Source organism: Ambystoma mexicanum, chromosome 6p (assembly GCF_040938575.1).
Source record: "Ambystoma mexicanum isolate Mex_15411 chromosome 6p, UKY_AmexF1_1, whole genome shotgun sequence".
Lineage (NCBI taxonomy): Eukaryota > Metazoa > Chordata > Amphibia > Caudata > Ambystomatidae > Ambystoma > Ambystoma mexicanum.
In genome coordinates this window covers 1,413,576,273-1,413,590,184 of record NC_090935.1, presented here as the reverse complement: position 1 = coordinate 1,413,590,184, position 13,912 = coordinate 1,413,576,273, and the positions used below count along the sequence as shown (strand labels likewise).

The 13,912-nt window shown below is 45.5% G+C and overlaps 1 protein-coding gene across 2 annotated transcripts in view; it reads left to right on the top strand.

Annotated features, from left to right (window-relative positions):
* POLR2B (RNA polymerase II subunit B) overlaps positions 1-13,912 on the top strand; it is a 616,839-nt gene that overhangs the window by 132,375 nt on the left and 470,552 nt on the right. Inside the window, exon 7 of one of the 2 annotated variants that reach the window (XM_069626112.1) lies at positions 2,979-3,143. The exons of the other annotated variant lie outside the window; for it this stretch is intronic. Within the exon in view, the coding sequence (XP_069482213.1) occupies positions 2,979-3,143 (165 nt within the window). The remainder of the gene's footprint in view (positions 1-2,978; positions 3,144-13,912) is intronic. 2 annotated transcript variants of the gene reach the window in all.

Sequence of the window (13,912 nt, the reverse complement as noted above, 5' to 3'; positions counted from 1 at the left end):
CAATATGTGCTTGGCAAGATGGTGCAGCCATCTTTTTGTTGCTGCAAAACGCATTTTTGGTGCAATAGTGCTTACTGGAGCCAGCGCAGCTATTTTGCTGTTGACTGCAGATGCGCAGCTTGGTTATGGAGAAATCCTGTTCAGTGCGTCAATGTAGCCCTGAGAACCTGTTTAACCTTTTTCCTTCCTTTTAACTTTTCCGTTCTGCAACCTCAGAATCTGCAAAGTGTAATAGTTCTATATAAATGCCCTTACTGTCCTTGTGAATGAAGTCCCCTCCTGTTAGGCACGATTGTATGTAGTAACCCTGTGGGAGACCACCACCCTTGACCCCATGGCAATAGGTAACCCAACCTTTGGTGTTGGTCTGTACGACACAAGTTGGTAGAGTGACTGAGCAGTTTATGCTTATCTGATGGCTTGCGTATATCAAGAGGGATCAATGTGACATGTACTCGAATAACACCCGGACTCAAGGTTTCTTATTGATTGAACCGTCAGTTTTAAAATAAGCCTTCTTTAGAAGGGGGGCAATTGGCAACAATCAAATACACTTCAAAAATACACTCCTTCATTTTCAGTTAAGTAGATGGCCTTTTGGGATGTCACACACATACTTCCTGCAACCAGAGGTGAATTAATAGTTAGGACACTGTGGACATTGATATATCACTTTTCACTTAAATGCAGTACTGAGTTAGGGAAAAGGTTAGTGATGGAAAGAATGGTTAACAAGTTTCTCCAAATAGGTAAGTACTTTACAATCCCCCAATGAAATATAGGTTAACCCTTTCCCAGCTATACAAGTACGTTATGTATGACTTATTGATGGAAAAATTAAGTCGGAGGGTAAAGAGTCTACAGGGAGCCAGGACAGCCAATGTCAATTGAGCAAAGTCTAGGAAAGCTGAGGCACTTCTTGAAAATAGCACAAAAGTCTTGCACAATGTTCTTTTTGTAGCAAAAAGAATCACTGTTGGGCCACAAGCTGGGAGGTTTGTAAAAAGCAAAGATGCAAGCAACTTTGCAAAGGGCAGCCAATGCAAGTCTCATGTGAGAGCAAGCAAGTTGCACACCGCCAGACCGAAGTACCCCTAGTTACACAGTACCTTGAGTTTGAAGAAAGTATCCAGCTGGATTCTGTTCCTGTTGTAGTCCTGCAGATCCTATTGTTCCTGGTCCTCAGTCATGGGGACAAGAGGGCGGACATCTGTGGACTCCTGCACTACGGTTTGAAGGTCGGCTGCAGCAATGGGCACACTTCAGATCAGCGGCACTTTGTGGTTTCAGCTACTCGCAAATGGCACCACCGCGGGTCTTGGACACCTTGTGGGCTCCCCTTGCTTCTGGGGTCCTGCACTCTGAGGTGGCTCAGGCTTAGGTAGTCCTGCTTCGAGGGATTTGAGAGGATCTTCCTGGAGCGAGGGTCCCACTAAAAATGATGTGCTCGATTCTGGTGTTCCTGTCCCCTGGCACTCGATTCCAGCAGCGAAGAAGTACAGCCAGCAGGGAGAGGGGTTCCAGTCAAGTACGTCTTGGGGTCAGTTGGGGTCAGGGGTCAGTTGGAATCAGAAGAATTAGTCCTTTCCGGGCTTCTCTAGTTGATCCGAAATTTGGAGCTTCGGCACTGCAGCAGGGCTTCACCAGGCAAACCAACGGTCCAGGAGGGTGCAGCAAGCTTCTCTTCCAGTTTCTTCTTTGGTTCCTTCGTCCAGTGGTCGACTCTGCCTTCCTTGCAAAAGACCTTCCTTTATGCAAGTGTCTCCCATTCATTTGCAGCCTAGCTGTCACTCACACAGCAGGGTGGCTGTCCCCCAAGGACAGCCAGCCAGCCAATCACTGTTTCGGTGCATTCCTTTAACCAAGGAGACTAAGCAAAGGGAGTTTCGGGAACCTCCCTTGCTTCCTGCCTTGCCGGACATGCTGGAGCCAGAGACAGGCCTCACCAGTGAATCCTGCCAAATGCAAAACTATCAAAGGGGCCAAACCAGGTTTGGCACACAGAGTAAATCTCAAGAATGACCTTTAAAAACAAGAAATGCCGAAAAAAGACTGGTGCCATTTTGACAAAATGGACACCCACGGGTGCAATACTGCAACTGAGGATCCAGCCTGCGATGATAATGCACAATGGTAGGGAAATTAAACCACTGCCACCAGTCATTAATTGTAGTAAGGGTAACATAAACATGTTTACATGAGAAGGTAGACAAAGGGGATACTAAGTGACCCTCCCAGCACTCCATATTGGATGGTGTGTGCTGAGTCTACAAAGAGAAAAAGTTAAGTAAAGTCAATTTCACTTTGCTACTCTTGGAAACAGTAGTTTATCCAAGATAAGGTATTTAAACCTTAGCAGAAATCCAAAGGACTGTTCTGTGACACTGCACTGAAGGTGCCGAGTCAGTGTAAAAAGGATGCCTCCCATGGAGTTTCAGACTCCAAAACCTAAAGAAACCCAGGGTTCAAATCAAAGAAAAATACATGAGTGGGGAAAAAGGTCTCTTCCCTCCAGGATAAAAATTGAAAATCCTAAAGTCCAGCAAAAGAGCTGAGGGTCTCTAAGGTAGAAGGGAATTAACACAGAAATGAGAATTCTCCCCAACATGGGACAGTTTGGGGGAGTACACTAAAATGCCCCAAGATGGAGGGGCTAGAACATTTTAGAATTTAGTGGATAAATGGGTTTGAGGGAGTATGACCTTGAGTTTCAGACCCAAACTGAGCTAAATTGCATCTTTCATTATTGCTAGTATTGTCTGTATAAAAAAGAAACTAGGGGAGAGGGAGGTTGATTTGGAAGGTTGGAGCGGAGGTCTCGGGTGGGAGGGAGATTGGTGCAAGTTTCAGATCTATTTGGACAAGGTTATCCTTCTTATCCTAAAACGGTTGGTAAAAGTTGGGTCTTCAATTAATTTCTGTTCTGTTCATTTACTTTACCTTTTAGGATCTAACCTGTTTCACGTCTTTCCATCTAGGGTGCAAAGAAGAGTGCCATTGGTCAGCGCATAGTGGCTACTTTGCCATACATAAAGCAAGAGGTGCCTATCATCATTGTCTTCCGCGCTTTAGGCTTTGTGTCCGACCGTGACATTTTGGAGCATATTATTTATGACTTTGAAGACCCCGAGATGATGGAAATGGTAATTTAAAGTGGAAGTATTATTGAAATTGTTACGTACTATTTTGTTGTGTAATTGCATTTATTATGGCTTAAGAGCAAATTTGTTTTCATTGATGGTACTGCCATTTCTTTTGCTTGCTGCTTAAATCCGCAGAATATCTTGAAAGTCGTTGTAGGTGGTCAACAAGTATCCATCTTTTGGTCCAGAAGATTGCACACTGCTTATAAGCAATGATGCAGTCTCATGTCATGATCTCATTGACCTGCAGCGGAATCCCCACTTTATGTCAAGGATTGAGCGCTGTCATATTAATGTCTTTATTGGCATTTCATTTTTATGTATTTTTTTTATAACATTTTATTGGGTTTTCATAGGTGAGCATTACATTAGTTATCAGAACAGATCAACAATCGTAAATCAAATTTAGTGCCAATGTCTCTTGGTAGGAGCAGTGAGTGTTCGCATTTGAGGGCCGGACTGCCCGCGTTTGCTGAGGGGGACTTCGGCGGGCTGGATTGTTGTAGTCCGCGGCTGAGGGTTAGTGAAGTGAGTTCAGTTGGAGCCATCTGGTTAATGGGGGGGGGGGCCTTCTGGTGAGGGCCGGATATCTGGCGGCATAGTCCAGAATGGGTCCCATATATTTAAGGCCCTGTTCCGAGAGCCAGAGCCAGAACACAGCAGTGTTTTATTTTTTTTTTCGGCGACCACTATGACCCAGCATTTCGCCCAGCAGAGTGCCACCGAGGGCCCATCTTTGTCTTTCCAAACCCTGGCCATTGCAATTTTCGCCGCTAGGAGTAGGTGAGAGCATAGCCGGGGGATATGGCCCGAGAGTGGGAGAGCGCCCTCGCCAGTTTCGCCCAGTAGAATGATTCAGGAGTCCCAGGGAATGGATGGACCAGAGATGTCTTTGATATGTTTAATTACCTCTCTCCAGTATCGTTCGACTTTCGGGCACGTCCAGACCATGTGAAATAATGAGCCTGGCGTCGCACACCCATGCCAGCATGATCCAGGGATGTTTGGGTTGGCCTTGTTAATTTGAGCGGGGGTTATGTAATACCTATAGCAAAGTTTATAGCCCCCTCTGTTTGTGATACATTGCAAACTTTTATGCAGCCTAGTCCAAATTTTTCCCCAGTTTTCAATATCGATTTCTTTGCCCAGGTCCTTTTCCCATTCAAGCATGTACCTTTATTTTGTAGAGGGGTCAGCCCTATCTAGGAGTCGGTAGAGAGTCGAGGTTCTGCCTTTGTTCGTGGGGGTTGTGAGAGATAATTCCAATGCGGTTAGTTCTCTGGAGCATTTCTCTCTAGTCGCTCTGTGGGATAGTCAATGTCGGATTTGGGCATAGCGGAATCTCTCTCGCTCGTTCACCCCAAATTTAACTTTGCATCTTTCAAATGAGATGGGTGTACCTGCCTCAAGGAAATCGCTGGTTATTCGTAAGCCGCCCTCCCTCCATGATTGGAAGTTCTGTGGGGACAAGCCTGGAGAGAATTCTGGGTTATTACAGATGGGGGGTTAGGGGACCCAGTGAGCAGCGAACACCCCATCTGCGGGCCGCAGCCTTCCAGCATCGAGCTGTAGTACTAGTGATTAGTGGGCTCTTGTGGCTAAGGCTTGTAGGTTGGGCAGGTCTGGTAGAGCAGAGGGAGGGAGGGACAGGGCACCAGGCTTCTTCGAGATTTGTCCATTTCGGTGGGTCTGATTCTTGGACCCAAGCGAAGGCATGGGATAGCTGCGCCGCCAGGGTATATCTGACCAAGTCAGGGACTCCCAAACCCCCTTGTGCTTTCCCTCTCATCATTATTCGTTTACTGATGCGGGGCATCTTCCCCGCCCCCCAATACGAATTCTTGAATTTTCTTTTGTAGCGTCATTATTGCTGGGCCGGGGATCTGAATTACTAGTGCTGTGCAGTGATATAGCCATCTAGGGAGTAGGCTCATTTTGACGGTAATTCGCCCGAACCAGGAGAACTCCTGTGGTTTCCATCTTTTAAGATCCTTCTGGAGCTCTCTAATCAGGCGCGGGAAGTTGCTGGAGTATAAGCGTAATGGGTCATTGGGGATCTGGACCCCGAGGTAAGTGATTGGGCCTGATGACCATGGGATCAGCATGAGGGGGCCGAGGGAGGCTTTTTCTTGTTTAGGGTGACTGCGAGTGCGGCGGATTTATTGAGATTTACCCTTGTGGTGTCCCGAATGCCGTGATCTCTTCCCATAGGGCACCCAAGGATTCTGCTAGATTTGATGCAGTTATTAAAACATCGTCAGCATATAATGCTATTTTGTATTCTTGTTTTCCCACGAGTACCCCCCTAATTCTCGGGTTTAGCCTGATTTTTGCTGCAAAGGGCTCCATGGATAGAGCGAATATTAGGAGGTGAAAAACCTGTCTGGTGATCGGGAGTTCTTCAAGAAGGCCCTTTAGGAGGAGGAAGCGCCCCTCTGGATCCCTTTTTATCGTAATCTTTGACAGTGTGATTCTGTCGCTTAGGAGGATTGCCACTCCTCTTTTCTTTAGCCCTGAAGAAGGGAAATATCTTTTTTGGTATCTGTTAAATCTAACCCGGCCTTCATCTTCTTGCAGCAGGTGGGTTTCTTGGCGTAGTATAATATCTCCTGACAATTGACCCAGTCTATGTTCCACTGATTTACGTTTGCGTGGTGAATTTAGGCCTTGGACATTCCAGGTGAGGATTATTACGTCATTGGCTGCAGACATTGGTTTTTATACTTGGTGATAGATGTGCCACTGTCCATGATCCCCCATCGGGATCGAGAGACTAATGCTGAAGGGCGATTGTTGCGTTGAGCTCGTTGAGATGTTGATGTTGCGTTGTCCTGCTGTCTTGAATGCAAGGCCGGTGTCCGAGAGGGTAAGAACCCCCCTCCATGGCCTGTGGTCATTAGAACCCAAGTGCCCCCATCTCCCCCCAAAAAACAAGAACATGTAGGAGAACTGTCATCCCACTGCCACCGGGGAACTGGTGGCCCTAAAGCGCCTAATAATGGCCAACTGGGCTGCTGATAAGAAATATGCTGGAGCTCGGGCGGTGCTCCCGCCCTGTCGGTGAGACTGCATGCAGTGTTCTTCGTGGACTGCATCCCACCTGGGATCGTGATACAGGCTCGTATAGATCAAGCGAGGTCCCTCATCTCATGCATGGCGGGTCGCAAAGGCGGCATGCTGGAAGCCAGAGAACCGGGGATTTGCTAGGATGTTGATGGTTGGTCATCCTGGTTTATCTATCTTCAGGGGGCCTCGGAGTCTGCGACGCCTGCCCACCTTTGCCCATTCCCCTGTTGAGGGTTTGTCCTGCTGAGGGCGATTCGGTTCTTCAGAGCTGGACTCGCACTCCGAACCCCCCAGGCCCATGAATTTTGTTGCTTCTTTCAGTGTGCTGATTTGCTTCTGAGATCCGTTCCATTTGAATCTGACCGAGGCAGGGAATCCCCATTGTTATAGAGTGTTTCTCGCATAGCCATTCCGTTAATGGGCGCATGATTTTTTGTTTCTGTAGCGTGGAGGGTGACAAGTCCTGCTAGAAAGGTATTGTGGCGCCCCATAAAGTTATCTGTCGCAATTGTCTTGCCTCCCGCATTATTTCTTCTTTTAGCTGAAAGAAGTGGACCCTGACCATTACATCTGGAGGAAAGTTGGATTCCCGTCTCGGGGATGTTCTATGTATTCGGTCCAGCTCCAGGGGAGAGGTATCCGGGAGGGTGATTTACAAACCTGAACAGTTCAGAGACGTAGAGTTTTAAGTCTGCGTCCGTGATGGAGGTAGGTATGCCTCTCAGGCGGATATTATTCCTCCGGGAGCGATTTTCAGCATCTTCCTGTTTGGCTTCTAGGAGGTTGCATTTCGCCTCCAAGGCCGCAATCCGGTCCCTGTCCAGTTCCCCTTCGAATCTTTGGCCGCAGACCTCAGATTCCAGTTCGGTGTTCTATTTCGCCCCCACCCGCTTATCCAAGATCGTGATTTTCTTTGTGACCTCTTAGGGCTGTTAGGAGGTCTTGTAGGTCTTATTATGTATTTTTTACAAACGCAGCAAATTTAGCCAACAACGAGAAAAATGAATAAAGTAATGACCTATTCTCCTTCTACTCCCGCCCCCTTTAAACTTGTGTTATTTGAAGTGCATACTCATTGGTTATTTCCCTTCCTTCCGTGCAGTTGGTCCTTTACAGTTGGTCCTTTACTAGCACCCTTCCCTCCCTCTAGAATAGTCTATGCCTTAGTCCATCTCTCTTTGGATGGGGTTAGTGGTGTTGAGATTACCAATCGCCAACCTTTGTTGGTTTTTTAAAGTATTATTGCGTTGCATGGAAAAAATACAGTATACGCATATTCAATCAATATTAACACATTTATGCTGTAATAGTTACAAATCAAGATTTGTTTATGAAACAGTACATAGTACACTGACTGTATTCTCCTGACCAAGTCCATTTGATGGAGGATAACATCTACACAAAGAAATTGAAGAGTCTTTAACGCGAGACAAGCAAATAAAAGAAACTTGAATTCCTGTAATAACAATCATGCATATAACTCACTGAATAATGTCCATACTTGATCGTAAGTATGTTTAGTTTGCCGTCAAGTGAGATCTTATATCAAGCAGTGGTGGAAAGGGTAAAACACTTCCGCAATCCACTCATTCCTTTTTGCGATGGGTTTTGCATTTCCAGTTCTTTAACAGGTTTCTTGAAGTAGATTTCTGAAAAACAAATAAATGTATTCCTGCTGAGATTCACAGTAGCAATTCTTTCAGGACATATATTGGAAATAGCTTAAGTAGGTCCATTATCATTCTTTATCTCTAATATTCCTGCCCAAAACATGTGTACGGTCCTATGACTTTCTTTATTATCAAAAGCAGCAGAGATCTAAAAGTTTATTTGCTTTTCCATATTCTCCAGATGGGTTAACGAGAGGCAACAAACAATTTACTGTTTGAAGATTGAAGTATGTTTTCATCTTTTAATATGTTGGAATGGTGGTGTTAAATTTGTGTCTGTGTTAGAACACTAGTTTTTAGGCTAGCAACACTACCATGTCTTCTACTGAAGACCCCCATGCAACTACAACTCCTTTTTCATATACTACATTTAGTAGCCCATATGACTGCGCAGTGGGGTTTCTTGAGCATCCCATTTTCAACCTGGTGAGTTCATTCACACCATGTTTTTAGGGAATAGGTTTGTGGCAGTTATGTTTGGTTTGTGATTGATTGTGGTTCATTTCTGACAAATTGTACATGCAATATATACACATACTTTCTTCTGCAATTCAGTAATACTCCCAAGAACAACATACCTAAAAGAATACATCTGAAATATAGAGATTAAATATATGCAATTAACGAAATGCTTGACCAACAAACTCAGTCATAGGCTCAACATGGACAACCTTGATTGGCGCAATGTAGGTTTTGTCAATGGCTACATGCTCTATTCTCATTTACTAATCTAATATTGGTTACCAATTTTTTCTTGACTTCAATCCTCAGTGACAAAATGTGAAAACAAAATGCACATTAAAAGTTCAGGATGCAAATTTAAAACCACTGATTGTAACTTGCAGCTATTTTTGTGTTTGTTTGACTGGTCTTCTGTGCCAGGTAATATTTATTGATTGTTTACTTGTTAGGCGTTTATATAGAAAGTGTAATAACGTTTTTAAAAGTGCCCACAGGGGAAGGGGAAACAAGAGAGGGAAATATAATACAAAACACAATATGTAATAAGAACTGTGGGGAAACGGGTGAAAGGATGAACCTACTATGCCTTGAGTATTAAGAACATGCAAGTGCAGCAAGGAAGAGGGTAGCTGGTGGTTATTGCTGGGGGAGTCCGAGCTCATGGGTGAGCCACTGATGAAGTGCTATGGTTGAGTGCTTCATGGCCAGGAGCCATGTTGGGAGCAAGTACAAACATCCGGGGCGGAGGGAGTGCCAGGCGAAGTGCGGAGGGCATACAGGAGCTGTGCCGATTGGGTGTGGGAGGTATGGTGCCTCAGGGATGCATAAGGGCCCTGGATACCACAGCAACTGCGATGAGGAGAGGAGAGGAGAGAAGGGAAGGAGAAGGTAAAGAGGAAAGTCTTGAGGACTTTCTGGAATTTGATCAAGGCATAGTCAGGGTGAGGCTGTTCCATAGGAGGGAGCCAGCTGAGGAAAGCGATCGACCACCTACCCTCTGTTTAGCAAAACGCTTACATTTTTTTTTTTATTTTTGACACGCCCTCAGCATTCGTTAAATCACTTGTGAGTGATATGACATGGTCAAACAATAGGTATAAAACTAGAACACCATGCATTTAGTCTCTTGCCTTATGCTGATGATGCGTCTGTGTGTACAGTAAAACCCACAATCCCTCCCTCTCTCACATTAAACATAAGGGAGACAGGGTGACGCTAACATAAACTTGCAGGACACACAACTTTGTATTTGCATTAATCTCATATAACAAAGATGCCTATACTATAATATGGATGTTGGGGAGAATTTTCAAATGTGCTAATTCCCTCCACCTTAGAAACCCCAAGCAACTTTGCTTGCTTGTGAGGACTTTTTTAACCTGGAGAGAGTGACCCTTTTTCCATTCTCGTAATTTAATGTGATTTTATACACTGTTTATTTCTGGTTATGGAGTCCAACCAACTCCATAGGCATCATCTCTTACAATTGTGTCACAAAGCACCTTCAGTGCAGTGACACAGGGAAGTATTTCAGATAAATACTTTCTCTGGGATCAACTACTGTTTCCGAGAACAGTGGAGTGAAATTGACTTCACTTAGTCCTGAAAAATTCTAGACCCAGCACACCCTATCTTAACATGGAGTGCTGGAGGGGTTACTTACTATCACCTGTGTATAGTTACTCAAGTAGCATTCATATGTTACACTTTCCTCTCAGAATGGCTGTGGCAGTGGTTTTGCAATGAACTACCAGGATTTACCCCGACCGCAAACTGTTTTCAGCTCCGGTAACGTTCAATCGCGGGAGCCATGTTTTTTCAAAATGGCGCTAAGCCTCCTTGTTAAAATGGTTGTAAGTCTTCTTTTTTCGCCATTTCTTTGTGGAAAGGTCCTTCTCGAGTTTCTCTCTGCGCGTCAAACCAGGTTTGGTCTCTTTGTTTATCCGACTTTGGCGGGCTTCAGGAGTGACACCTGCCTCTGGCTCCAGAGTGTCTGGGGTAGGCAGGAAGTGAGGGAGGTGCTCGAAATTCTCTGTGCTTAGTCTCCTAGGAGACCCAGATGCACTCTGTGACGCTTGGCTGGTTGACTGTCCGAGGACAGCCACCTTGCTGGGTGAGTGGCAGCTAGGCTGGAATGAATGGAAGAGAACTGAATAAAAGGTGAGTCTTTTGGCTTGGAAGGCAGAGTCGACCACTGCATGAAGGTACCGAAGAAGAGCTTGAAGAGGGGGGCTGCTGCAACTCCTGCACCGTTGGTTTGCCCGGTGAAGCCCTGCTGCAGGTCCGAATCGCCAAGTTCGCATTGACCGAGAAGCCCTGCAAGGACAACCTCTCCCTTTTGAGTTGGTGGGACCAATCCACTACCAAGTAAGCCACCTGGAGACCCATCTCGGAGCTTGCTGAATTTCCTCAGAGTGCTGCAGGAAACCATAGAGCCAGGGAGAGGGACATAGATTGTGTGCGTTGCTTTTACGCTGGCTGAAAGCTTGGAAGATCCTCTGGACTCCCATGAAGCAGGACTGACCAAGCCTGACCCATCACCCCCCCTCCCTCCCACCACTCAGTTGAGTCCAGGATCTCCGATGTGAGGAGGTACACCTTGTTAGCCAGGTACAGCGCGTATTATTTGTTGTACCGCAAGGAGCTGAAACGCAAAACAGCCACTGAAAGTAAAGTTTACCGGTTGCCAGCTTTTGATTGTGCCAATACAGTGCAGGAGTCCTGCGATGTCCTCCCTCTTGTCCCCACAACTGAGGCCCAGAAACAGTGAGATCTGCAGAGCTGTACAGGAACAGAAGTCTGCAGCTGCATCCTTTTCTTCTTTACTAAAGTACTGTAAAACTAGCCTAAGAGAACTTGCCTCTTACTGTGGAAGTTCTTGAAACTTCTGCAACTCACAAGTCTAATCGGCTTGTGGCCCTTATTTGGTTCTTCTTTTTAACACAGACTCCTAAGAACTTGTGCAAAGACTTTGCCATTTACTTACCTGAAGTGCTGCATCCTATACAGAGACTTTTGCTATTGGCTTTGGCTTAGCCTATTGAATTGAATGACTCTTTTCTTGCTATCCGAAAGTATTTACCCTGATTAAGAAAATGTGTATTTATTGTGTTATAATAACCTTTGCCTTTTACAAACTATTGAGAGTATTCTGTATGCCAACAGTAAGGTATCAATGCCCCAGCACCCTTGTTACTGAAGTCACCTGTGGGTGTAGGTTGTCTGTTGCCCATCCCAAAAAATCCTTGTCTGATCCAGAAACTCAGTGTACAGTATTGAAGTATATTTGTGTTACTATTCTATTGCTCCCTTCTGAAGAAGTAAGTATGCAAGAAACCTGTGTTTATTTGAATACCTGTAACTGTGAATCTTTTTAACTCCACTACAGCTCACATTTCCCCTCTTGAGATAAGCCTACCAAAACTGTGTAGTACAAGCTTCCACCAAAGGTTTAGTTGCCTATACCTGTAGCCATAGTTGTTTGTAGTGTTCCCAGAGGGTACTGCATTCAAACGTTGCCGAACAATGGGCATGCCCTTAAGCATAGTGGGTCTGTGATAGTTATTGCCTATTCTGAACAAACTCATGAAAGGGGAGCTAAACATTGAGATATTACTGTTAGTTTCCTGATCCTAGTGCGCCTGTCTTTTCCATGGGCAGAACCCCCATACCTTCACACACCACTCACCCACCACCATGCTATTATGGGATCCCCCTCTGTTTTCCATGCCTGGGCCAGCACCACGCGTGCTGCAGCTAACTGCTGCGTGATAATCATAGCTCTAGATCCATGGGCCGCATAGGTATTTTCTGCGGTATTTTCTGCGGTCGCCCCCAACAATAACCCCACTGGAGATTTGTGGAGAGTTGTGCATCTCCGCTCCTGTAATCTTTTGTATGACCCAGGATCTCTTTCTAGTAGAACTTCGCTTTTGGGCATGACCACCACACATGACTGAGATCTCTCAGACTCCAACACAGTGGAGATGGCTGTGGCTTAATTTTGTTAGGCGCTGGGGGAGGGAGGGGCGGGTTGAGAATGGGAGGGGGGGTGCTTTAAGTACCTTATAATGACTCCTTAATGGCAGTACATTTAGAAGCCTTGTGCACCCAATCCCCAGATCTGTCCACATACCTCGTCTGATATATCCATCTCTCTCTCCCACTGGTCAACTTATGTAAGCCTGTCAATCTGCGCCCTATCTAACCGACGGTAAAGCCGAGAGTCCTTTGTTTGCCCCTTCCCCTCTCATTGCCAGTTCCACTCCTATTGGTGGAATGCGTCCACCTTCTTTTACCTCCCTTTGAGATATCCAATGCCTAATTTGCTTGCATCTGTAACGCTCCCCCCCCCCTCTCCCATATGGAACATATCTTTACAGTCTTTAAAGCGGAGTGGCCTTAAGGCAGTATGACCGCCCCAATTTTCCGAAAATGAGTTACTCCACCCCGGGGAGATTTCGCTATTATGCCCATTGGACTAGAAGGACTGTTGGGCAAGATTGTATGCAGTACCCTGTGGGAGACTGCACCACCTCTTGGCAATAGTTAATCCAACCTTTGGTAGAAGCATGTACTACACAAGTTGGTAGAGTGACTGAGCAGCCAGGCTCGTCTCAAGAGGGGTCAATGTGAGCTGTAGGGTTATTACAGAGATTCACAGTGACAAGTTGGTAGGCAAAGTTTGGATCCACTACACACAACTAGGACTACAGGTGTAAGCAAAACCAACCTTTGGTATAAGTCTGTACCACAGTTTTTTGGTAGCAAGCTGAGAAGCCAGGCTTCTGCGCTGCGCTGTAAGGGTGTTACAGAGGTCTACAATCACAAGTAGACACTTGGACTCAAGGTTTCTTGGTAAAGCACTTCTTAATTTATTCCAGTCAGTTAGAAATGATTCACTAGAAGGAGGCAATCACTATCACACGGAAATATACTACATTACTTTACACTATCAGGTTCTGAGACATTTAAACTACTTTGAATTAAGAGCAAAATGGCATTCGGAACATTTGAAGTAGGAGCCAAAAGGCATAAGTTAATAAAACAAATAGTTACTCTTAAACAGTGCAAATAGTTTGAGTTCACCAGAGGAGTTGATTTAATGCAATAGGTAGGCCAAAGTCAATGGACTAGGGTCTTGTATAGGTAAAAACGGTTCTGGTATTTAAACGGAAAAGTCTTTGCCAGGGTTCTCGGAGGTAGTGCACAGAAGAAAGGTTCATATGTCGGGTCACAAGCTAACTAGGCCTGCAAGTTGTCAAAGTTGTATGCACTTTCGCAGTGAGAGGTAAGTTCTCTCGGTCGGGTTTTCATAGTACCTTGTATTGAAGAAAAAGATGCAGCTGAAGACTTCTGTTCCTGGCAGTTCCTGCAGATCTTGCTGTTCCTGAGCCTCAGTCGTGGGGACAAAAGGGAGGACGTGGGACTCCTGCACTGCACAGGGACTGGCCACAAAGCTGGCAAATCTTCGATTCCGGTAGCTGTCTTAAAGTGCACAAACTGGTGTCCTTCTCCCTGGCAATTCGGTTTCCTGCAGCACTCTGAGGAAAATGCAACCAGCTCCAAGAA